The sequence below is a fragment of the Lissotriton vulgaris genome, chromosome 7 (assembly GCF_964263255.1).
Source record: "Lissotriton vulgaris chromosome 7, aLisVul1.2, whole genome shotgun sequence".
In the NCBI taxonomy this organism is placed as follows: Eukaryota; Metazoa; Chordata; class Amphibia; order Caudata; family Salamandridae; genus Lissotriton; species Lissotriton vulgaris.
Window position 1 is genome coordinate 626,678,963 of NC_141695.1, and position 27,109 is coordinate 626,706,071.

Here is a 27,109-nt window from a genome sequence, read left to right on the forward strand (position 1 = left end):
GGTGCACGGAGACAGAGGGGAGCATTGGAGGGGAAGGTAAGTTTGTATTTTTAGTTTGGTTGTCCATTGTCCCTGTGCAAGGACACCGGCCGCTACTGAACCATAGACCGATGCAAGATTATGGAAAACTTCAAGGTTCTGAACCTATGCCTTGCAGTTTGCATGCTGTGGTTCGATGTTATTAAGATTGTAACATATCTTGATTAAGGTCTAATTGGATATAGTTGCTAATAATTATGTAGACTTTCAGAGAAATTTGCACAAACATGTGGTCAGTTGGTGGAATTGTTGGTGCAAACGTATGCCAGTATAATCAATGTAATTCTGAAGTGTTGTTCCAAAAATTGCACCAGCACAAGCTATGTAGACTTGCTGATGAGTTGTATTTTTGAAGTAGTGGATGATGTCCTACTGATAGTTTCACTCGTATACTGTGTTTAAATCCCCTCTTTGCTGGGTAGATTATACTCTCCACTTTAGAGTCACTCTTTTCTGGGTGGAGACACCTTGGCACTGCTTTATGTATACTTCATTATTTATGTGAAGTGCTTATTTAGATTAACCCTCTTCTCAACCGCTCCAGTGAACTACCAAATATAACTTTGGTGTTTGCCATATGAGGGCTTGGTGGCAGAATGAGATTAGTTTATGTGTAAGTAGTGCTTGAAATGGAAAAATAGAAGTGCGGGTACTCTGTACTAGAGTACCTGCTTGTTTCTGAGTAGTGCCGGCACTCTCCAATTAGAAGTATTACATTTCTTTTGAGAAGTGCCAGTACTTTCCCTCTCAAAATAAAAAAGTGCCCGTCCCTTGTAAACAAGCGTCAGACCCCTTGGAAAGAGGCATGGAAGTCCATCCCAATGCTTGCTGCATTTAGATCACATGTTTTCTGGTGTGTTTCCATTTTGGAATACTTCATTCATGGTTGCGTATTGTGATTACCACCCTCTTATTTGGCATAATCAATGTAAAAGGGAAAAGACTGACTTAATTCAGTTTACAAAGCAGTGCTTGGATAATAGAAACCCAAAGTGACAGAGTTAGGGAGTAAGAGGAATAGATTGAAACAACAGTCTGGCTTCACCTAAGGGTTCGCTTACAAAAGAAATGGCAGCTACAATTAATTCACCAATCTTGCCCCAACCTCAGCTCTTGATCCTGTGCACTGTGTAAGTGGTACAAACAGCCTGACACTCTCAGGTGCCCAGAGCTGCCACTCCCAACAGGGGCACGCGCCCGAATTCTCCAGTCATCACTTTGGAGACCAGGAAACCGCTGCCTGTCGGTAGGATCATGCACCCACTCATGAGGTCTTCTTTGTATTCCAGCACATCGGTCTGGCAATGTTTGCCCCGGAGGAGAGACCCAAGCGCATACTCCAGATGAGCCATGGCGTGCTGAACCTTCCTCGTAACCACCTGCTGGACTGGACCTTCGGCCACTCGCTCATCAGCTGCCACGTGGAGCATCACCTTTTCCCCCATCTCTCGGACAACATGTGCCTGAAGGTGAGTGTACGCTCAACAGAAAGCCATTGAAGGTTAATGTGTGCTCAGTGAAGCTGAGTGTGTGCGCCCCATGAGGAAGAACCATGGTGGCATTGCGTGCATGTCCTCCTGAACCTGTAGCTGAAGGCATCTGCTGAACTGAATGATAATGAAGGGGAGGGGGATGATGCTCTGAGAGGAGAGGCACTAAGAGCGTGCTTAGGTACCTTGCCTCTCGATCCAGCAAGCGCCTGAGGTGAGTGTGCACTGTGAGGAGTATCATGCATTGACCAAACTACGTCCGAAGGCTTGTGTTTGCTCAGCAAAATGTGCTTTGGAGGGAGCACCCTGCCAGGAGGATTGCACCTGAAGGCGAGTGAGTGTTCTATGAGGAGCAGTGGTCGAAGTGCATTATAAAAAGTATGGGAACTATGACGCAGTGTGCAATGGGGTGGAGTCAGTGAGCATGTGGGCGGGGTCAAATGCGTGATTAAAAAACAAAATATTCTGTAACGTTTTTCAGTCTCTCACCTTCAAGTAACTACATATAAAATAACACAGCTTGAATGAAAAATAAATGTAAATGTAACGGCAGCATTTGTATAGCGCACAGTTACCTCCGACGGAGGTGTCCCGGCGCTGGGGGGTATCGGGAAGATTAAGCAAGCTATTGTCCAGAGTCACATGGTGCTGGGCTAACCTGCCGCCCGAGCCGGGGATCGAACCATGAACCCTGTGGTCCGAAGTCAGGCACCCTGGTCGCTGTGCCACACCTCTTCCAAGTTAAGTTATTCAGGGGGAAATGAACTATCACACATTATGAAACCTCTATTAGTTAATGCCCTGTACACGTCAGTGTCAGAACCCAGAGGTTCCCAGAATTGAAGCCTAGTTGGTGCAGTCAAAAATAATTACTTGGGTATTTCTAGTGCCACGAGGTCCCAATCTGTGACAGGAAGCACTATGAATATGGAAGTCATTATTTTAAACTTGCATGACACACAGTATAATATATGCTTCTACAAAATGTGCAAAAGGTTTAATATAAAAAAGTGATTCCAAAATATAGATTTTAGTAATACCCAGGCTCCAGCAATTTTTTATACCTGTCCTTTAAAAGCACACATTTCACAGCTCATCTTGTGACACCCTTATAATATACTCAAAGAGAATAAATGGGTGTCATCAAGAAGCTTCAAGTGATTTCCTCACTTAAAGCCACTACTGGTTTCCAAGCACCCATTTACATTTGCAGATTAACCAGTTGCACACATTTACATTTCTTTCAGGCAAGCAGGCATCCTGGCAAGAGGGTTTGTTCAGCTGTCTCCACAGGACACTCTATGCTTTGTACTTCAGCTGAAGCCTTCAATCTGTCTGCATTGAGTGTCCTGGGACATTTGTCCTTTGACAAAAAGTAAGGGAATGGTTTTACTTAGATGTAAAAATTATTTGGCGCCTCCTGCACCTCAGAACCCACACAATTCAACCACTGATGAAGCGGGAGCAGCACATGAGAAGGTGAGTGTTTGTGACATGAATAGTTAGTACCAGGTGTTTCAGAATAAGGCAGCGTTCTGTGAGGCGGGAATAGCATGATGAGGGGCGTAAGGGCTCATGAGGGGAAAGAGGTCTGGGGTGAATATGAGTTATTTGAGGAGGGGACACAGTGGACCTAAGGATTCCTTGTCTCCTTCGACAATCCAGGTCTTGAGTTTCTTCCTGAAGTCCACCAGGGAGGGTGCTTTCAGGAGGTGGAGGGGCAGGTTGTTCCAGGTCTTGGCGGCCATGTAGGAGAAGTAGCGGTCACTGCTGCAGCTTTGTAGGATGCAGGGGTACGAGGGAGACCAAGGCGGAGCGCTGGTGCCTTGAGCGCTGATGGTAGTTCAGTTGGATGTTGACGTAGGATGGTCATTGGTCATGAAGAGCTAATGTGTTAAAGATGAGTTTGTACCCCTTGATGAGTGGCAAGTGCATCCCACCAGGGTGAGTGTGTGCCGAATAAACATTGAACAACTTGTTCCTAAAGTGGAGTGTGTGCTCTGAGAGCTCGTGCCTTACATGAAGGTATGATAGAAGTGCTGGCAGCGCTGTGTCCATCAGGGATGGGTGCACAGAAGCACGGGATGTGTTTCATTCAGGAGTGTGCACTGCACCCAGGAGCACTGGTGCGTGTGTCCATAAGGAATGTACTTACAGAAACACAGGGTCGTGTGTGTCCATCAGGAATGCACTCAAAGAAGACGTGTGCCCTTTAGAAATGTCCTCACAGAAAACATGGGACATGTATCACATCTGTGTCCATCGGGAATATGCTCACAGACTCGCTGCAGTATATGCCCTTCAGGAATGTGTTCCCAGTAGTATGGTAGTGTGTTTCCTTCAAGAATGTGTTCCCAGTATCATGGTAGTGTGTTTCCTTTGTGAATGTGCTCATATAAGCATGGAGAGGCGTGTGTCAATTTGATGAATGTGTTCGCTGAAGTGGTGGGGTGTGTTTCAAGAATGTGTTCACAGGGGGGCGTGGCCAGCAGCATGGCAGACTAGACATGTCCGACTGGAGCTCCATGAGCCTGCCAAGATCCTGCACTAATCCTTGGCTCGCTATAATCATCCGTACCCATAACAATGAGGTCTGAGTGCAAGGAAGTGGCGCCAGTACGGTGACTTACCTGTACCACTGGGATTTGGCCGAAAGTGGACCGAAAACCTGAAAAAAGTAATGACGGCGCTGGAGGCAAGATGGCGACGGCAGGCGTGGTGCAGGCCTCAGAGCCGCAGTACACCCTATCTGTGAGGCCCTGCACAGAGGCACCTCACCATGAGCAGTAGCTGTAACTGTGTGGCGCTGGGGGGGACCTTCCAGTCCCACCACCACCCAGTGCCAAGTATGACGAGCAGCAATCGCCCGACACTGGAGGCTCCCACAACTGCTGCATCAGGGCCCAGAACCTGGAGGGGAGCATCAAGTCCGTATCCTGAGTCACCCGGAGACAGAGCTAGAGGAGGAACGTGCTGCCAGGAGTGTGCCCGACCCTCGGACGTCCTGATGAAGTAGGCTGGACACCACGTGTGGCGGTGAGAAGACCCCGGGAGAGGATCGCTGGCTGTGGCTGCGCGTGCCACACTACATACTATCTCTCTTTTCACACACCCTCCTCCACTCCGCACTGCAGGGTGGACCCGCAACCAAAGACCTGTGTAATACCTACACACCCATCCAGTGCCATTAATGGAAGCCTGTTGCCTGAGGCAGCGGGGTGGTGAGCGGCGGGAGCCAGCCCTAACACACCCGGCTGACGCCAACCTCAACTGTGGGAGCTGGGAGCTGTGCAGCCCTGGTGAGGCACCCTACCTGCCATTAATATAAGAGTCCTGGACATATAAGACCGCAGCAGGAGACTGTGGGGGAGGAATTCAGCGACTGCTGAGGAATGTGTCCCACTGGTCAGACCATCTCCTATATAAATCCTCAGATCTAAAGGAGGGCATCGTGACCGCTTAAGACCTGGTGAGTGGGGACAGAGAATGTGCAATACTAACGCTGGGAGTACGGGGTGAAGCGCGGGAGAGGGATTGCATCACAATTCATTTACACAACCTTGCCCATTGAGAGGAACAGACCACACAGGCCCTCGAACCATCGGAGGTCAGTGGGGAGGAGTAGATTTTCTGCAAGCTTCGCGCTTCCCCCCCCCTCATTGCAGTAGCTGGATGGTGCATAGGGGCAGGGTCACTCCGGACCCACAGAACCAGCAAAGAGACTAATAGGTTGCACTTAACGCGACAGATGACAATCACAACACAGAGAAGCCCCCGGTACCAGCAAACGATAACCTCACAATCGGGGGGACGCACGGGACCCCCGGAGCCGGATGATACATACACCCGGGGGGGTCTGCAGCAGTGGGGGAGACATTCCAGCGGTACAGAGGGCAGAGGCGCCCACGAAGAGACCCACTGGGGACAGATCCTTGCAACAGGACATCCACATATAGTCACATCAGGGCCGCAGCACCCCCCGCCCCAGTGATGCCCAAACCCGCAAATAACACACAGACACAAGTGTTGAGTTTGGGAAAAATTGCTGCAGGTTTATTACATACAACATATGTAATGATGGTGGGTTAACTTACGGGCGATCCAAGGGCAGGCCGCATTCTCGCCACCTGCCCGCCTGTTGAGCCAAACAGCACAGTGGCGAACCACCCAACTGCTGCACAATTATTATAATTATTATAATTATATTACACACGCCCCTTTGCGGGGCGTGACTTGGCAAACCCCCGGCTGCACAGGCCCACAACCGCCCGAAGGACTACTGGGGCGCCGACACGAGTTCCTGCACCTCCCATGAGGTTACAGGTTAGGCTCTGAGGTTATGCTCTGGCACCCCTATGTGCCCACTGACGTCCAGCGTTTGCACCTCTCTTCTTCCGGATCGCCCAGTAACTCCGCCTGCAACGAAAAAACGAACACATTAAAGCTCCCCCCGGAGCCCCCCTCAAGCAGACACTCTGGGTTCGAGGAAGGGCGGGAAAAGAGTTTCCCAAAGTTGTATCGCGACATCCGGAGTGGCAAAGAGGCCTCCCCGAAGGGGCAAGGGAATAATAAACCCTCTGAGGCACCTCCCAGCCACCCCGGACGTGCGTCAGTGCCCCACCTACCTACTACTGGGCGATACCTGCCCAGGAGAGGAGTGGCTGGTCACAAGGTGGGCGGGGGCAGCCCTCCGTGAGTAGGGGCCCGCCCTCCTGATGGCCACTGCGTGGCCTCGGGCAAGCGCATAGTCACATCAGGGCCACAGCACCCCCCGCCCCCGTGATGCCCAAACCCGCAAATAACACACAGACACAAGTGTTGAGTTTGGGAAAAATTGCTGCAGGTTTATTACATACAACATATGTAATGATGGTGGGTTAACTTACGGGCGATCCAAGGGCAGGCCGCATTCTCGCCACCTGCCCGCCTGTTGAGCCAATCAGCACAGTGTCGAACCACCCAACTGCTGCACAATTATTATAATTATTATAATTATATTACACACGCCCCTTGCGGGGCGTGTCTAGGCAAACCCCCGGTTGCACAGGCCCACAACCGCCCGAAGGACTACTGGGGCGCCGACACGAGTTCCTGAACCTCCCATGAGGTTACAGGTTAGGCTCGGAGGTTATGCTCTGGCACCCCTATGTGCCCGCTGACGTCCAGTGTTTGCACCTCTCTTCTTCCGGATCACCCAGTAACTCCGCCACAGCCTGTGCGGTGGCTCCCGCTGCCGCACGGGCCCCCCACCACTGCTACTGCTCTTTACCTGCAACCTTCACACAGAATTGCTTCCTTCATATAGAGGAGGAACAGGACAACGCCCATAGGCGTGGGATGACACCATCTGCCACCAATAGCCCCGACCTAAAAACTTAGCTCGGCAGAGCTTCTCGTCAGTCCCGGGAACAAGACCAAACGACATGTGCGGGGACCCTATCCACCTCGAAGAGACCATAGCTCCTGACATGAACCTTACATGCCTGAAGGAAAGAAAGGCCCCTCTGCCACTAATCTGCAGATCCCCCCGGGTCCTTTCACCAAATCAGAGAAACCAAAGGGAGAGGAGGGGCCCATACTACTGAATGCCCTTTGTATCATAAATTAGGCTGTCCAGCACATGCCGCTGGAACACCAACCTACCCTTCACACTAAGCGTCAGAAAACTACACCCAGGTGAAGTTACAGCTACTGCTGCAACGCTGTCTTCTGCACAATCCTCAAGAAAGTGTGCTTACATGAACGCTTGTGCTGCTAACCTCAAAAGAGGACAGGGGAATTGGAGGGATCAATACATAGACTATATAACTTGGGCAAGTCCCATCGTATGCTAAATACAGGGAATTACAGCCGGCATCACCTGCCCTCTTGGGTTTTAGTCTGGAAGCAGCTTAGGCCATGCTACCATTAAGTTAGCTAGTCTGTAAGAAGACTTACGACCACCACCAAGGGATAGCTGAGACTGAAACCAAGAGCCCCTTAAGCTCCTGACCTGCATAGAGACACGCCTGTAGAAACCAACGCCACTATGACACCAATCAGTATAACCACCCGGGTACAATCCCTCTACAGCAATAGTGTAGACTATCCCAGGCTAGAGACAATGGGTGAGGAGGAGGGCCTCCCCTGCTGATATCCCTCCCCAATCATACAAGCGCAGTTCGCAAAATCCAATAGTAACTGCTAAGTATACGCTTGTACAACTCAACCCACAAAGGATACAGAAGTCTACTGCAGTGCGCAAATGCATATATTGGTATAAAACTTGCGACGTGGACTTACATGTGAAATACAGGAATGCCAGGTGACAGCCGGAATCACATGCCCCCTAGTTTAGCCTGTAGGCTGCAAGTCTCTGCTACCACGGGGATAGCTTGTCTTTAATGTTGACTTACGACCCCCCTAAGGGATATGAAAACTGAACCGGGGGGGGGACCAAAGTTGGCGACATCAAACGTCAGGCCAGCTTCTCACTTTGGGAGGGGCCTAAATACTCAGGTTCCTTCAGGCGGCTGTTCAATGCAAGCCAAAGGAGCCCCTACCTGCAAACCATGATAGAGAGGCCGTGTGTCCACCCTGAAAGGAGCCCCACGTGCAAAACCACCACCCCAAAAGAGAATCGAGCAAGGGGGGGTAAGATACCAGATAGATTGTTCTATCTAAGTCATCTAGGGGCCCACCTCTTAGGGATTATTGGCAGTCCAGGCTCAGGCTGTGGTTGCCACAGTTGCTCAACCTATACCTGAAATGGTTGTTACACTGCAGGCTGCAGACCGCGGGTGGGCTGCCTTCGGATACCCGAGCCTTGGATGAACAGACAGACAACAGCACCATAATGGAAGGGGTGAAATGACTATTGACATGTGACCTTCCCTACTCCTAGGTAGATTAACCCAGTACCGGCCCCAGGGGTGTACAGGTTGTACAGGTAACAGGACTAGCTATACCTCTTGGTTGAGGCCCCAGGAGATGATATGCGCCAGGGAATATTCCCATAGTTTAGGGCTGGGCCTAGAACCTGCTAATAATCCCAATATGGCACATCCTCGACTGTCTACCATGTAGCCAAACCTTGCCATGACAGTCAGATAAAACCCGAGATGTGAGGGCCCTACCCAACAGAGCGTCACAGGAGAAAGTACAGCGGCAAAACTGTAATGTGTGTGATAATAAGGTGCCAACACAAATTTTTTTACACCCAATAAAGGTCCACATGTCGCGGCTCGGAGCTTCCCCCATAGCACACAAGACATGTGAATCCATGCAGTGCCTATTCTACCATGTTCGAACAGACCAAAATACGTAAAATACATGCCAAGTGACTAAGAAATAGCACCTTTTGCACACTGATTCCCCACTGTAGAGATTTACATACCTACTGTTCTGCCAGTCACAACACTATCTTATTTGGGATAACGATAAATGGAGTCCTGACAACGCTCCCAATGGCCAATACCCCCCACATATAAGTATGCGTTCCTGTGATGGGACAAGGCCCTAAATGCCGCACACAACAAGGTCAAGTCTGATGACAGTGACTAAAGCAGGTCGACCACCACATTCACAAATAAGAGGGGCAGGTGGAAACTAAATTACATGTTCTAAGAGTAAGTCAGGAAGACTGCTGCGTTGTTACTTGTCTTCCGAATTAACATGCCCTTGCTATTGCCTGAAAGGAGCCTCTTAATGTAGGATATAATTCCCCTGGCTCAGGAGGTCCTCCCCGGGAGTACAGATGGTATGAAAGTCTGCCCCAACAATCTGTTAAGCAGCCTGTTACCTTCTCTCTGAGCTTGGGCCACTACTGAAACCGCGCACTTCACTCTTAAAACACCCCACTACCTGCACCTAGTATACTCTTGCAGCGTGCATACCAGACCCTTTCCTCCTGTAAGGGCCCAAAACTCACTCCTGATGTATGCTCAGGGAAACAGGTCTGGACATAGCTCGACACAGCGGCCCAATCTGGTGGACTTTAGAATAGTGGGTACAGGGTATCCGAATACTCAAGTGACTGTACAGGACGCACAGTTTGGCAGTGCCTACCCCCACCTGTGGAGCAAGGTGCCCCGACACCCTACACATGTATGAGTGGAACCATCAAACAAATACATACCTTTGAGAGAAGGGCTATGGAAAGGTGGGAGGCACTGCACTGTTGGTTTATGATAGTGAGGGGAGCAACGAGGAGCCCCCACCAAAATTGAAAACCCACCTGGCCGTCCAGTCCTTTCTGCACAAAACAGTCAACTTAAATTAGAGACACCAGCAACTTCTTGACAAGATGAACAATTTTGAATGGAAAGATGGGTACCATTTAATGTCTCTGGACTTAGTGTCACTTTATACCAGAATAAAACACTGGGATGATAAGGGCACTAGAGTATTTTCTTAGCAAAGGCAAACCAAGACTTTTGCACATTGCCGCAGCAGGGAAAACTTCCCTAACACAAAGAATAGGACAGGCGATAGTCGCAGAAAGTATTTCGAAATCAGGTGGTTCTACTTATACCAAGGGGGGGGGAAGTCCAAGTATGATGAGCATAAGGTCTGAATAAGCAACGCTGGGATGTGGAGTGAAAATGATTGGGTCAAGTAAAATATCTTCAGAGCCGGTAAATACGGATCCACCAAGGGAACACTTTGTTCAAATATTGTGACTTACCCAGTTCCCTTATGGTTAGAGGGTTACTTGCCATTTTTATTCCTGATAATAGCAGAAAGAACACAGCACTATTCTCTGTCATACATGGGGCTTGAGGTAATGTATTATTAGGAATAGAAGCAGGGCTCGACGGAAGGATCGCTTTCAATAAGTCTATAATGAACCACTCGCAGCCTCCATCGCTAGTGAAACTGTCCTGCTAAAGTCCTGATGACGCTGGCCGAATATCCAATATTTATCTTAGGTAATATGATCGTGGGCATGTCATTTGCCACCTAAATGCCACAAATTGTAATGGAATGGTTGGACAACTTATAGTAAGATACCATGGGACAGGATGTTACGCATTAGCCTCGACTCCCCCCTATGCCGGGCTCCCAAACCGGACCAAATTGGCGTACAGGGGGGGGGGTCGATGAATTTGAAAATATTCTTAACTGCACATCCTACAAAATGAGCAATACTGGCGACGTTAAGGCTTGTGCACTCGCACCTGTTCATAGAGACTTATAGGGAAGGCACAACCGATGCGGGGTGAAATTACAAAGAAGTAACATGAATTAAGGGTTAGCACCGCACGGCTGATCCCCATTGAAATCGTATAGTGCCCTTCCTTATAAATAGCTTGTCAATGTCATAACAGGGGTACATGGGAACAAACCAGAATAGTTATTTCAGCCAACCAGAAATACCTACATAAGTATCTGTGCAACCCTTTCAGTTTGGGGCCCGGGCCTCTTGGTTTGTGCTTTTCTGCTAGGCTAACATGGCTACTCTACACACCTCATTTTCCAGGCTAGTGGCATCTTGAAAATTCCGATTTAGGGGAAGAGGCCTATATATTTGAGGCTAGAAATGAGGAACTGAGCTAGGGGACTTGCTCCCATGGGGGGAATGATGCGTCGTTGGAATACCATGATGCTACCTCAATAAATGACGGACAGGGAGGAGCTTCGCGGGCAACCAAGATGGCTGCGTAAGCTCGGAGCTCCGCGGACCCTCCGACCCTCCGCAAATATCCTGCTGAAAATCCTGATCCACGTTAGTGGATTCTGCTTGGTGAAAGGTCGCAGACACAGGAGCTGCTTTCCGCTTTTAAATCGGTAGCTCCTAGGCGAAGTTATGTCGAGCTGAACTTCGTGCCAGTGATGCGCCATTGTCTCATGGGTGGCTGCTGCTTGTACCAACGCTCCGCATGATTGGAATGCGAAGTGGATATCCTTGGTCCCTGCTGGCGAAGTGCTTATAGCTGCGGAGTCGCCTACTACCGGCCTGATTTATTTGCTGACTTCGCCTCTGTTTTACTCATTTGCTTCCTTGTTCGGGCGGCGTAGCCCTTTGTTCTCCTTGGGTCCATCATGGCCGGCAGAGGGGACCCCGACAAGACGTCGAACAGAGGTGTTCGTAGGACGACTCAGACGCAGCTGAACAAGATTGATCGATACGCTCAGCAGCGGACCTCGCCCACGGTGGTGGCCTCCTCTAAAGATCTGCAACGTGCGGGCTCGCCTGAAGGTTCTGAGCCTACTCTGAGTGACATTATGGGGGCCATCGCGGGCATTCGTACTGACATGCAGAAACAGCACGATGTCCTGACTCATAAGGTGGACACTCTGGCCGTAGATCTCAACCTGATCAGGGCCGACTTGGGGAAGACCAACGATCGGGTTAAATCTCTTGATCTCAAGACCTCCAGCCTTACTACTGACGTGTCGGACCTGCAGGTGGAGGTCCGGACCCTAAGATCGGTCAACGACCAATTTTCCAGAAGGTTGGAGGATTTTGAAGGGCGTGCTAGGCGGCAGAATGTCCGCATTATTGGTGTTCCGGAGGGAGCGGAGGAGGCGGCAGTGGACCTTTTTGTGGAGAACTTGGTCAGACGCATCTTGCACCTTCTGGCTTTAGCAACTTTTTTTCTGTTGAGCGTGCCCATCGGATACCGGGCGGCCCGCCGAAGTCGGGTGTTGCGCCTAGACCCATCATTGCCCGACTCTTCAACTTTAGAGACCGGGATGTGATCCTCCAAGCCTCCAGGAGACATGGGCCGCTCAAGTTTCAGAACTCTGAGGTGCACTTTTACCCGGACTTCACCAGGGCCGTTCAGAGGCAGCGCCAGAGTTTTGCAGGGGTGAAACGACGCCCGAGAGACATGGGTTTTAAATACTCTATGCTGTTCCCTGCTAAACTGCAGATTGAGTACGAGGGCCGAGCTCTGTTCTTTGATGTGCCGGAGAATGTGAGCGATTGGCTGGACACTTTGCCCCAACGCCAGGGAGAACACGACGGACATTCCGGAGGCGCAACTGGTGGTTCCGATCTCTAGGACTGGGTTCTGCTGTGCTGAATATGGCGGTTGGTGTCCCTGATGTCTGTGACTGCCAATACCAATGCTATTCCGATTTTGATAGTTTTCCTGTTTTTACATGGAGGGTGCCGGGAGGGGTTTGTGGAGATTCCTTACTCCTCTAGGGACTTTTTGTAGACTAGTTTATGGGGCGACAGGCACACTGCTGGTTGGGGGGGCTTCTTAGTCTGCTGCAGGGGTGCAGGGTGGGGGGTGGTGGTGGGGAAGTTTGTTTGTTTGTTCACCTTTCTTTCTCTCTCTCTCTTAGGCAATGGGATGTATATACTGATCAGTTTCGTTTACTGTTGAGGCTTGTTGGGGTTGGGTGGGGCCGGGGACACGATGATGGGGGGTAGGAAACTGCGAGTCCTCAGTTGGAATGTTAACGGGTTGGGTGACCGAATCAAGAGAGGGGATGCGATTCAACTGATTAAACGTCATATGCCTGATGTCGTCCTCCTTCAGGAGACGCATCTGGTTGGAAACACATGCAAAGCACTTAACCGTAAAGGTTACAAAATGGTGGCTCACTCGGGGTTCTCCTCGGGATCTCGGGGGGCGGGAGTTCTTGTTCGTACGTCCCTCCCGCTTGAGGTCGACGTTACTGTGATCGATGAAAGGGGGCGGTTTGCTCCGGCTCCTTGGACCGCCTTCCGCCTAGAGACCTCCGTAGCTCCCAATTGTGGTTGCCATCCTTCCTCGAGACCATGGGGCTAATAGATAGCTGGTGGCTTTTGCATCCCACGCTCTGTCATTATTCCTTCCACTCAGGCGCCCATGGTAGTCTTTCTAGGATCGACAATGTTCTTACATTGGCTGCACACGCGCCTGCTGTTTCTGAGGCCCGTTTTTTGGCACAGGGTATTTCTGATCATTCCCCGCTGTGGGTCTCTTTTGACTTTGACGTCGTCATGTCCGACCGACCGGCGGTTGTTAACCCGTGGTATTTCCGCAATCCCAAGACTCGCAACCTCCTAGCCAAGGCCATCGACCTCTATTTTACTGAAAATGAGGGATCGGTTGCGTCGACCCCGACTCTATGGGAGGCGTTTAAGACGGTTTTGAGGGGTGAGGCTTTCGCCCTTATAGCGGAGGCCCGTAGAGTCAGAGATGCTGATTTAGTACGCATCGAGGAGGAGATCATGGAGCTTGACTCCCAGTTGGAGACGGAGCCTGATCCCGCTCTTCTGCACGACCTCTCCCTCAAACAGTCGGAATACCGCGACCTTGCTACAAACGCTGCCCTTGTTCTAGCTAAGGAACAGCAGGGTCGGATATACGACGTCGGCGATAAGGCCGGGAAGTTGCTGGCCTGGCTGGACAGAAGAGAAATGGCTAGCCGTGTTGTACCCGAGATAATGGGGGAGGACGGAGTTGTTGTCACTGATCCAAGTGCCATTGCAGAGTCCTTCGCTGATTATTTCTGAGGTGTCTACACCTCTGTTTCGGACCGGTCAGAGACCGATTCGGCAGTGTTTCTTTCGGCTGTCGATCTCCCGTGCCTTTCAGACGAGGAGCGCGACGACCTGGATAGAGACGTCTCTGTGGATGAGGTCGCCCTTGCGATCCGCTCATTGCGATCGGGCAAGGCACCTGGTCCCAATGGTATCCCGGTTGAGCTATATAAGATCAGGCCGGATGTGGTTTCCCCACACCTGCGTAACATGTTCCTAGAAGCGCGGGAAAATGGCCTACTTCCCCTGGACCAGAGGTTGGCCACCATTGTGGTCATCCATAAGGAAGGGAAGCCGAGAGACTTGTGTCGGTCCTACCGTCCCATTTCTCTCCTTAATGCTGAGCCTAAGATTCTCGCCAAGATACTCGCTAATCGACTGATTGGTGTTATCAGCGACTTAGTGCATCCGGACCAGTCGGGCTTTATTCCACACCGTAACACTGCCCTTAACTTGCGTAGACTCCACGGCGCCCTGGCCAGGGCCCACACCCTGGAGGAGCCGGCAATCCTTGCGTCCTTGGACGCCACGATGGCTTTTGACTCTCTCGAATGGAGCTACCTCTGGGCGGTGTTGGCGAAGCTCGGTTTTGGCCCAGTGTTTGTGGGATGGGTTAAGCTTTTGTATGCTGACCCACTGGCTGACGTTGCTGTCAATGGCCGCGTCTCGGTGTCTTTTGCCCTTCATAGAGGCACCAGACAGAGTTGCCCCTTGTCGCCACTTCTGTTTGCGCTCGCTCTTGAGCCGCTTGCAGCCCTGTTACGTACACACCCGGATCTGCATGGTATAAGCTGGGCCCCTGGCTTTGAGGACAGAGTCTCTCTCTCTATGCGGATGACATTCTGCTTTACCTCACTTTCCCCTGCAAGTCACTTATTGTGGCATGTGATGTACTTAGACTTTTTGGTCGGTACTCTGGCCTTGTTATTAACTGGGCCAAATCTTCCCTGTACGTACTGAAAGGGGACACACCGCGCCTCCCTAGAGGCTGCAACATCCAGGTGGCCAGCCAGGGCTTTAAATACTTGGGGATTTATATCTCTGGTAATGCGAAAGCGCGCTATGAACACAACTTGCTTCCCCCTCTTCTGCGCCTCCGGCGTGACGTGGAGGGTTGACGCAAACTTCCGCTTTCTTTACTCGGGCGCGCAGCATTATTTAAGATGATGTCTTTGCCCAGGTTCCTGTACGCCCTGCAGAACACCCAAGATCCGGTCCCCGCCCGTTACTTCCGAGAGATTGAAGGCCTTCAACGTGCCCTACTCTGGGACGGCCGACCCCGCGTCCCCACCACGAAGCTCACGCTTCCGTGGTACGACGGGGGTATAGCACTACCAGATGTGCGCAGATATTACTGGGCCTCCCAATTGGCGGCTATCAATCACGGCTTCTATGGTCCGGAAAATAACCCTGGATATGCAATGGATAAATGCCTCTTGAGTGGTGGCAATTACTACAGGGCGCTGTATTCGAGGTCTCTTGACAGGCGGATGTCGGCTCCAACGAAGACTGCGGTCCATATTTGGCGGACGATTACCAAGGCGCAGGGCTGGCAAGGCAGGCTGACTAGGTTCACCCCATTGTATGATTCGGATATTTTGGGCAAGTTATGGCACACCAAGGGGTTTGATAAATGGGACCTCATAGGTATCTCCAGGGTGGATGATATGGTATCGAAGGGTGAGATCAAGACCTTCTCCCAGCTGCAGGCTGAGTATCAGCTGGGTAACTCGGAGACTTTCCGATATGCCCAGTTGCGCCACGCACTGCTCTCCGCTAAACCAGCAGAGGGGGCGATTCCAGAGAGCTCCCCGTTGGAGGACAGGGTATTGGATGGCCATATGCCTGACAGTGCCATCTCACTGTCGTATAAGAAACTTATTAATGTTCGTACTGACCTCCTCCTGGGCGTGCGGGATCAGTGGGTGCGTGACGGTCTGGAAATTGATGATGAGGATTGGCAGAGTGCAGTTTCTTCCCCTAAGGAAGTCGCCATTTCCTCTCGTCTTCGGCTGGTGCAGCTCATAATTTTGCACAGGGTGTACGTGACTGGCCCCCGGCTTGTTCATATGGGCTACTCGATTGATGGGCTTTGTCGCCGCGGCTGCGGCGCCCTTGCCACTTTTATGCACATTCTTTGGGAATGCCCCGCCATTGCCTCCTACTGGAGACGTGTGCACCGGATTATGGATGAAGTGACTGGGGTGGTGGCGACTGCGGAAGCTAGGAGATGCCTCCTCAACATTTGGGAACCGACCGATCACAATGTGGCTCAGACGCAGTGGGTGACCCTTGGCAACATGGTGGCCAAACGCGATATCGCGCAGAAGTGGGGGGCTTCGGCAGCTCCCATGGTGGTGCAATGGAAAGCCAACATGGATTGGTGTATGTTCAGGGAAAAGACGGTCTATGTTGCCAGGGGCAAGCCCAAAAAGTGGTTGAAAGTGTGGGGGGCCTGGAATGCTTACAGGGGAGATATTTGTGTGCCCCCGGAACCTGTCTCTTTGGAGGAACATTTGTCGCCATAACCTGTGACACCAACTGCGACACGTTGTAATATTGTATCCTGTCTCCTCTTCTTCCCCCCTTCTATCCTGATCTGATCTCCTGTATCCGTGATTGTGTACCCGCTGCTCCCCCTGCCCCTCTGCCAATGCTTCATTGGTTTCTTCTACTCCATTGCCACTCTTTCTGCGCCTTCTGGCGTCTTCTTCTTTTTCTTTTTCTACGTTCCTTTTATGAAAAAAATAAAATCAACCTTCATTGTACTGAGACATTTGTTCTTGCGCTATTGCTCTCCTGCTTCTACATGCTGCCTTGCCTCCGGGATGTTAGGCTGAATAGCTGTGTGCACTTTTCTAAATAAAGGTTTTAAATTTTTTTTTAAAATAAATAAATAAATGACGGACAATAATGAGCATTACTTTTACCACAGGCAACCACACATAACCACACTGCGCATGGCGACTCTAGCGCTCAAAACCCCCGGCCCAGAGAATACGCTACTAAAGCAGGGGGCCCGGCCGCGTCGCATCTACCGGGCCTACACGTGCAACGCGGCGCGGCATGCCCAGGCAGGCACTGCCGAACACCATACTTCCTAGCCGCGAAGCGGCATGGACGCTAACAGGAAGCATGTCACTGCTGTCCACCTTGAATGCAGTTGAAATGAATGTATAATTGGAGTGCCAAGTGTATTATCGGTTTCTATAACCATGATACAATAACACTATTTGATATGCCGCACAAGTGAAACATCGTCCCAACTAAAATCAAATTATAACCAGCCTTAAAATCAATGCATTGCGTCCTATACAGAAGTCAATCTTACTCCTACCCGCGGCTACCTGCAAGCAGTAAGTTATATATGATACAAATCACTTATAAGAGATGTATATAATCGCATGCAAAAGACAATTAAAAACAGTCCAGCGGAGTGCGGATAATCCCCTGCAAGATCTAAATTCTGAGGTAATGGCTCTTTCTATAACAAAATTATTTATAGGGGGCCCGTACTATCAGACTATTGACACAACAGCGGGGGTAGCCTGGCACTTCACTGGCAGGGGGTACGCCAGAGAGATCATGGTGCCTTCCAGAGTAATAAGACAAACATGGCTTGTGTGTCTGTAAAGTCTACCTTTACCCCGTAGGCTTCAAGGCGCTGAATAGCATCTGTTACTAGACTCAGTTTTATGGTAATCATTTTACTGACACTGGAGTGATGGAAGGGCCTAATGAACCTCACTGGAGCTCACATTTGTGATCTGCAGATTATCAAGTGTTTCAGCAGAAACAGTCAACTCACTGAGCCATCCTGCCTGCTTCGCTAATGCAGGAACCAAGTGATGAAAACGGGCTTAGAAAAAGCACTGCATTTCCTTTCTCCGCATCAACTGAAATTAAACAATCACAGGGTTGGATTGGGATTACCAAATCGTCGTGGTAGCAACCTGAACTAAATAAATTGAAAATCTGCGAGCCCCCCACGCAATGGGATGACCAATGGGGTACCCGACGCTGCCCTACACGATTTAACGGCAATGCTAAACGATGCTGTGAACAGAGGCCGCGGTGGACCGCAAATGCGACCTGGGACCCTAGCGATAGAGGAGAAAAACCTCTCCCGCAATCTATGTTACGAAACCTCGCGCGAACCAAGATTGCGATGGCAAAAGACGCACCGCTGCGGGCGGACAAGGTACAACCTAAACGCCTTGATGCCTACGATAGCCGACCTTAAGAGGCAACTCCACCATACTGCGGGCTCACACTTGGACAAAATTATCAAAGGAAAAGCCGGCTTGCATGCACCCCGCGAGGAACGAAAAGGAAACATAATGGGGTAAAACCCGTACACCGTATCCCCCTTAAACTATACATTCCAGAGGAAATGCCCATCAAAATGTCTGAACTTACCCACATGCGCCGGTCATGAACAAACCGTGCCCCCAAATTTACCGCCCACAGGCGCCATACACGTCTTGCGCCGGACAAAAGAAACAAGCCGCCCCTGAAAATGGCCGCACTGGACCCCATTACCCTTATGCGCCGGACATCACACCATGGTGTCCCTAAAAATGGCCGCACCCGGCTGCCATTACGCACGTGCACCAGAATAGTAGGAAACAACTGCCAGAGACCAGCTCCATCCCCGCGCTTGCTCATATATGCATGTACTTTAACAAACCACACTGCGGTATAGAAATCGCGCCGTTCTTTAATCGTTGGGAGACTGACCCAAGTGTGTCAGCACAACAAACCTACAACCGACATGCCGAGAAAGGCCCGAAGATAGCCGCCACCCCAACAATGAGATGACTGAATAATGGGCTCGGAGTGAAACACTGATGACGCAGAGTTTGAATTTATTACCCGTCAGTGATGAGTATGTATGCTGGGATGGCCACGTAATTAAAATATCTAACTGAATTAGCGCCGTGGTCAGAAGCGTTTCAAAAGAAACCACAGCAGGCACCGCCGAATTTCGGAGCCGATAGCCCGATGCTAGTGCTAATGGAAATGACCTCATGCCTCTTTCAACCACCCCTTCGCGCCAAGTCCGGGACAGCAGCAATAACAACAACATGCCGAAATTAACTCTGTATTCCACGGGGCGGTTAGCAGCATAGAACCGGCGACGCCCGCCTGTGACGCCTCGTGCCAAGGTACCCGCGGAGCTGCGCTCAGCACAATACCACCACCACCCGTGCTCCCGCCGAACACCAGACAACTTGCCCCAAAATTAAGAAGGCCGTGACCCATATGCGCAACACTCACTGCCCCCATAAGGGCGAAACAGCCCGACGCACCCGCTGCCCTACCTAGGATGCGCTTGAATCCGCTGAGCCGCGACGGGACAACGCCCCAGGCAGCCAAGGCCTCAACACCCACTCTCTCAATGCCGCTGGGCCGCTAATCTGGGGAACGAGGCTGCCCTCCCCCCAAGGGGACCACGTCAGGATATAAGAGCAACGGGACCCAGCAGACTCCTCCGACAACTACCGCACATGCAAATGACCCCTGCTGCCATCATCCAAAACACACCTTTCCGTTGCGCGCGCACAAACCAGACACAATGTTACTGGCGTATCTCACGACAAACAACGCAGGGTAAGACTCACCGCACACGGAAGAAGCCAACAAACACGACGCCAGACCATCGAGGTGCCCCCTTGGGACCTCAGCACTGAAAGGGGACCTCCAGCAGCGACAGGGCAGCAAACAGGGAAAGAAAATTGAAAGTCACCCGCGAGGACACTACTATGCGTCAAGAGTGTCCCAAAAGAGTGTCCCAAAGTTGTATTGCGACGTCCGGAGCGGCAAAGAGGCCTCCCCGAAGGGACAAGGGAATAATAAACCCTCTGAGGCACCTCCCAGCCGCCCCGGACGTGCGTAGGTGCCCCGCCTACCTACTACTGGGCGATACCTGCCCAGGAGAGGAGTGGCTGGTCACAAGGTGGGCGGGGGCAGCCCTCCGTGACTAGGAGCCCGCCCTCCTGATGGCCACTGCGTGGCCTGGGGCAAGCGCAGAGTGCAAGCGCAGAGAAACCTGAAGGCCCCCTGTCTTCCTCCCCTCTGCACCATAGCAGGAACACCCAGCAATAATCTCAAAAGGCTAAGGACAAAGACCCAAAACCACAAAGGCAAGGGACGATGGATAAGGCCGAAAGTGGACCGAAAACCTGAAAAAAGTAATGACGGCGCTGGAGGCAAGATGGCGACGGCAGGCACGGTGCAGGCCTCAGAGCCGCAGTACACCCCATCTGTGAGGCCCTGCACAGAGGCACCTCACCATGAGCAGTAGCTGTAACTGTGTGGCGCTGGGGGGGACCTTCCAGTCCCACCACCACCCAGTGCCAAGTGTGGCGAGCAGCAATCGCCCGACACTGGAGGCTCCCACAACTGCTGCATCAGGGCCCAGAACCTGGAGGGGAGCATCAAGTCCGTATCCTGAGTCACCCGGAGACAGAGCTAGAGGAGGAACGTGCTGCCAGGAGTGTGCCCGACCCTCGGACGTCCTGATGAAGTAGGCTGGACACCACGTGTGGCGGTGAGAAGACCCCGGGAGAGGATCGCTGGCTGTGGCTGCGTGTGCCACACTACATACTATCTCTCTTTTCACACACCCTCCTCCACTTCGCACTGTAGGGTGGACCCGCAACCAAAGACCTGTGTAATACCTACACACCCATCCAGTGCCATTAATGGAAGCCTGTTGCCTGAGACAGCGGGGTGGTGAGCGGCGGGAGCCAGCCCTAACACACCCAGCTGACGCCAACCTCAACTGTGGGAGCTGGGAGCTGTGCAGCCCTGGTGAGGCACCCTACCTGCCATTAATATAAGGGTCCTGGACATATAAGACCGCAGCAGGAGACTGTGGGGGAGGAATTCAGCGACTGCTGAGGGATGTGTCCCACTGGTCAGACCATCTCCTATATAAATCCTCAGATCTAAAGGAGGGCATTGTGACCGCTTAAGACCTGGTGAGTGGGGACAGAGAATGTGCAATACTAACGCTGGGAGTACGGGGTGAAGCGCGGGAGAGGGACTGCATCACAATTCATTTACACAACATTGCCCATTGAGAGGAACAGACCACACCGGCCCTCGAACCATCGGAGGTCAGTGGGGAGGAGTAGATTTTCTGCAAGCTTCGCGCTCCCCCCCCCTCATTGCAGTAGCTGGATGGTGCATAGGGGCAGGGTCACTCCGGACCCACAGAACCACAAAGAGACTAATAGGTCGCACTTAACGCGACAGATGACAATCACAACACAGAGCAGCCTCCGGTACCAGCACACGATAACCTCACCATCGGGGGGACGCACGGGACCCCCGGAGCCGGATGATACATACACCCGGGGGGGTCTGCAGCAGTGGGGGAGACATTCCAGCTGTACAGAGGGCAGAGGCGCCCACGAAGAGACCCACTGGGGACAGATCCTTGCAACAGGACATCCACATAGAGTGCAAGCGCAGAGAAACCTGAAGGCCCCCTGTCCTCCTCCCCTCTGCACCATAGCAGGAACACCCAGCAATAATCTCAAAAGGCTAAGGACAAAGACCCAAAACTACAACGGCAAGGGACGATGGATAAGTTTGCCAAGATCATAACCACAACGGAGACCCCCTCCGCTGCATATGCAGAGGCACCAGACAATAATGTTATCCTTCAGGCTATCCAATCCTCTAGAGAGGCGCTGGAGGGTAAAATAGATGAAATTAAAATAGACGTCAACCTACTCGGCCAAGATCTACGAAATGTCTCGGAAAAAGTCACGCAGGCGGAACAGCGCATATCGGAAGTTGAAGATACTTCACATACACTCCAGAGAGAAGTCACGGCCTTGACGATGGCCATGCAAGATGTATTACGGAGGGTCGGTGACGCTGAAAATAGAGCCCGGAGAAACCACCTCCGCTTTCTAGGTTTTCTGGAGGCTGTGGAAAGATCGGACGCTGGTGCCTTCCTGCGCAAATGACTGACAGACTCTCTCCCTGAGGCCCAATTATCACCATGTTTTGTGATTGAAAGATCGCACAGAATTCCAGGGGCGCATCCTCCGCCGGGAGCCCCAAAGCGCCTGTTGATCGCACGTTTTCTTAATTATCAGGATAGAGACCTCATCCTTCGAGAAATAAGACACAAGGGAGAAATACGAATGGACAATACCAAAGTAATGGTGTTTCCGGATTACTCAAGGGATGTGCACAAACAACGCAAGACATTTGACCTTGTAAAAGAAAAATTGTGGAATCTACAAATCACATATATGCTACTCTTCCCCGCTAAACTCAAAGTGATTTATCAGTCCCAAACAATGTTCTTTAACACCCCAGAGGAGGCGTGGCACTGGCTGGAGGAGCGTCCTCCGAAGAGACCATCCGGGAGCATAGTAACACTTCCCACAAAAAACCCCTGGCACGTGGAAGCAGAACAAGATCGCAATGGCTAAAATGGAGAACCAACGCGCCCATACTGGGTGAATAACTTAGGGAGACGCCATACCGAAGCAGGAACCCGGCTAAGTCACCGCTCCAGGCCACAGACTTAGAAGGCACACATCCCACAGATAGGCCCAATACTACCCCCTCCTAGCCCTGTGACTTTCCTTTTTCCCTGGTGTAGCTGATTTTTCTCCTTTTTTCTTCTTCTTTTTCTCTCCTCCCCATATTTATTCCCCCCTCCTTATTTGTTTCAGTTTTATATTTTAGGTTGGACATATTGAACTGTTTGCTTTCGTGGAGAGTTTCCCTCACCTCTTAGACAGTTGTCGACAACGGTAGCCAGAGATTCTGGCCCCCAGAACGATTAATATAGGCCCATAGCATAAGGCCGGAAGGGCTGGAGAAGTAGGGAGGCACTTGAGAAGGTAAATTGGAGAGGGTGGGCGACAGACCTCTCCAAACCGAACACGACGCAGTTGGTCATGTTGACCCAAGGGGTAGTCGGTTGGGCAATGGGGGAGTGTGGCGGGCAGGAAGGGAGGGAAGTGGTTCTAACACAGTTAACAGGCAAATTAGAAAAGACATACTCTTTTTGAAACAAAAGATACGGAAGCATGGAGACCGGGGAAGTAGTTCCAGCAGTAGGGAAGGCAAAGTACGACTCCACTATGACAACACTTAGAAATAACGCCTACTCGGTCTTTCATAGAATGCTAATGGAATGGGGAATAAGGTGAAGAGAGGACTGGTGTCAGCATATATCAAGAGACTAAAGCATGACGTCATATTTTTTCAGGAGACACATCTGAAGGGTACACAGTGTGGGTGTCTAGGCAGAGGGGCATACGAGACACTGGCCCAGGAAGCGGGCTCCAGCATTCACCTTATTGGAGGAGACTTCAATGATGTAATGGAACCAGTACTGGACCGTACGACGGTTCTTACCAGAGGTCCCAAAGAGACACTGCTTAAACGTTTTGCAGACACACTGACATTAACTGACATATGGCGCAGACAGCATTCCCAGACCAAAGCTAATTCCTTCTATTCAGGTGCTCACAAAGTCTTCTCGAGGATAGATTATATTCTAGCCCCAGCAGGAGAAATAGCAGAGGTTAAAAAAATAGAATACCTGGAGAGAGGTGTTTCAGACCACTCACCCTTATGGCTCACAGTAGGCGTTCACCAAAAGTGCTCTTTCGGGGATTAGAAGCTCAATGCATGGGAACTAAAAGAACCTAAGGTGGCGGAAGAAATTTGGGTAGACTCAGAACTTTACTTTCAAGAAAATGTGGGCTCTGTGGACTCCGCCATTACACTAGGGGAAGCAGACAAACCTGTTCTACGGGACAGAGCCCAGAAAATTACAGCTTACAAGAAGCGGAAAGAATGTGAGGAGATTGAGGGGCTTGTGACTCAACTCATACAGACTGAAATGCAAGCCATCTCGAGCAAAGACCCCTCCCTGCAGAGGAGAATGCATGTTCTCCAACGAGAATATGTAGCTTTGGCTAAGAAAGACGCACAACACGCGATACAAGCCATGCACCAGCGCCTATATGACGCTAGATAAAACGGGCAGGTTGCTCGCTTGGATCACTAAAAAAGAGTTAGATAGCATATGGGTAGCCCAGCTACAGATGGACGATGGCCAGACCCACACAACAGCGGAATTAGCTAACGACTTTGCTGGGTACTATGAGGTCTTTTATGCACCACGTCCTCTGGCAGAACTGACACAAATAAGGCCTACCTCCAGAATATAAAGTTCCCTAACCTAGCACTGAGTGAATCACAGACCCTGGAAAAGGAAATTTACACAATTGTAGAAATAGGGGAAGCCATCGGTCATTTGAAAAACGGGAAAGTTCCGGGCCCGAATGGATTACCACCAGAACTTCTTAAGCAAAACGCTGCACTATATAGCCCTCATCTGCTCAATCTATATTTAGAGGCACAGAAGGTGGGCAGTCTCCCCAGGGATCTGCGAACAACCACAAAAGTGGTAATACCCAAGAAAGATAGACTGCCACAGAAGTGTAGCTCATATCGACCCATCTCCCTTAATAACATAGAAACCAAAATATTAGCCAGAATATTGGCCAAAAGGCTCACTGGGGCAATATCCAACCTCATTCACCAGGACCAGTCCGCCTTTATGCCTAAGAGATCTTCAAGGTTCAATCTTCGGAGGCTACATAACTGGCTGGAGATAGCGAATACCAGAACAGTCCCTCACCTCATCCTATCACTCGATGTTGAGAAAGCATTTGACACCATCCACTGGTCTTTTCTTATGTGCGTCTTGGAAGAGCTTGGATTTAGCCCCACATTTAGGCAATGGATAACCACTCTCTACGAGAGACCCCTGGCCAGAACATGGGTCAATGGTGTGGTGTCACAGGAATTTCCAATAGGACTTGGGAAAGGTCAGGGGTGTCTGCTGTCCCTCCTTCTCTTTGCTCTGGTGCTGGAGCCTCTGGCATGTGTCATCCGAACACATCAGCATATAACGGGTTTCCGGGGGAGAGGGAATGAGTCCTTCAATGAGCGCATATCATTATATGCGGATGACTTTGATATAGTCCCCAGAGATCAACTCTGTGCAGGCTTGAGGGATATGGGTACCCCACTGTGCTACTGGAAATTCATGTCCGACTTCATAACAGAAATTATGCCCAAGTTAGATGGGGCCCTACAGGGGAAAAACAGACTGCATTCCAGTTGGCAAGGGTGTAAGGCAAGGATGTGTTCTTGCCCCAACACTTTTTAAAAAAAACTTTTCAATAACAGGTGCTTTGAATTTCTTATGGTATGCAGAAATGATTCCCCAGTCCTGGTTGATGTAAAGATCCTGGCACTGTTATTTGCTGATGATACCCTCCTGTTGTCAAAAACCCCAAAGGCCTGGAACTACTATTAGAAAGATTTAACCTTTTTTCTCCTTTCTGGTTTCATTTACCACTTAGCCTATTTTCCCTTCCATCCCTGTATCCCTTTCTTGACTTTTCTATATTTGTCATGTTTATTCTCTCCAAAGACAGTTTCTTTTTATATAGTGCTCTTTGTTTTACCATTCAAAGTCATTTCTTGCAATGTTAAAGGATTTATCAATCCAGTTAAAAGGCAACAAATGTTATCACACTTAACTAAATATAATCCTGATCTTGTCCTCCTCCAGGGGACCCACCTAGTGGAGTCTGAGGCTGCAAAACGTAAGCATGGTTGGATGGGTTCTGTGTTCGTTTTTCTGGCCTCTGCAAAAAAGAATGGTGTCATACTCCTGTGTCAGAAGAAATTAAAGTTAGTAACTATTTCAAGAGTCTGATACTGACAGAAGGTGGTTACTTGTTAAACTCATTGTTAATAATATCCCATTAACTATTTTTAACATTTATGGTCCTACCCAGAGTGATTATGCTTTTTGGCATAATATTACTTAAAAATGTTTACAGTCTGTTGATGATTTCTTTATTTTGGGGGTTCTGCAATCAAATACTGGATCCCTTTATTGATCATCAGTCCCCTGGCAAATGTATTTCTCAAAAGATGCATAAACAATTCCGTTTCTCTTGTTACTCAACGTCTCCTTTTCGATTCATGGAGGTTATGCAACCCTTCCACTAGGGAATTTTCTTTTTTCTGTTCTCCTTAAGTTTGCATTTCTCGACGTGATCATATCTTTGTTTCTAAACTTCTCCCCCCAAACCTTCTCAGTTCAATTATTGAACCAATAGTGATTTCCGATCATGGTCCAATCTCCACGAATTAAGATTTGGTCCTGGTGCATTCCAAATCTAATAGGTGGACGTATAACAATTCACTTTTACTTAATCCTGATTTTTCTTCCTCTGTCATTAAATCTACAGAATAATTTTTTATCAAACATGCAGCTTCTGACACCTCTCTGACCTGGGCTTCGATGTGTGTGTGCGCCCCCTGTTGGCGCACGACCAGGAGTTTCACCATGTTGCCCCTTTATGGCATACATGGATGTTTGGCATGCAGGCTGGGAACTGGGCCTGGGAGATTGCAGGAGTCGTCGTGTGCAGTGGGCACATTGAGCCACTGCCCGATTGGGCTTTGGTGCACATTGGGTCGAGTGGTTAGAGTCAGCACATCTGTCGGGGTCAGCTGATGGATTACATCGACGACATGTCGGACGTGTTGGACGACGATGGCTAATTGGAGCTATTGGCCTAAGCTGTTGCACTCACGTTCATGGACGAGTGACAAAGTACCTGCAGCCACGAGTGGATGTGACCCATTGCATATGTCACGACGCCTGCTTGCAGGTGGTGGATCTGGTTACATGTTTCAAGTCAACAACAAAACAATGCAATGCGGTGAAAGTCACCTACTTATATGCACTTTAAGAGATCAATGCTTAGTGTGGACAATTAGTGATTGTTCCTTAGACACTCAACTTGGAGTGGTCCACCGCAAAGGCCACTACAACTATAATTTATATACAACACCAAGGAGTATCTCGTATTTAGAAAAATATCTTTTCAAATGCCATATGTAGACAAAGTTCATTTCAAAAGAAACTCTTTAAAGCAGGCTTTGCTTCTTCTTTTCGATTTTTCTTTTTCTTTTTCACTTCGTGTTATTTTTCAAAGATACTTCAAAACAATTGATGTTCCAATACAGCCAGTTCAATTGG

At 50.2% G+C, this 27,109-nt stretch overlaps 1 protein-coding gene across 1 annotated transcript in view; it reads left to right on the forward strand.

Annotated features, from left to right (window-relative positions):
• The window catches only part of FADS6 (fatty acid desaturase 6), a 214,794-nt gene that overhangs the window by 167,291 nt on the left and 20,394 nt on the right, over positions 1 to 27,109 (forward strand). The window contains exon 5 of the mRNA XM_086930804.1: positions 1,329 to 1,508. Coding sequence (XP_086786930.1) covers positions 1,329 to 1,508 — 180 coding nt within the window. The remainder of the gene's footprint in view (positions 1 to 1,328; positions 1,509 to 27,109) is intronic.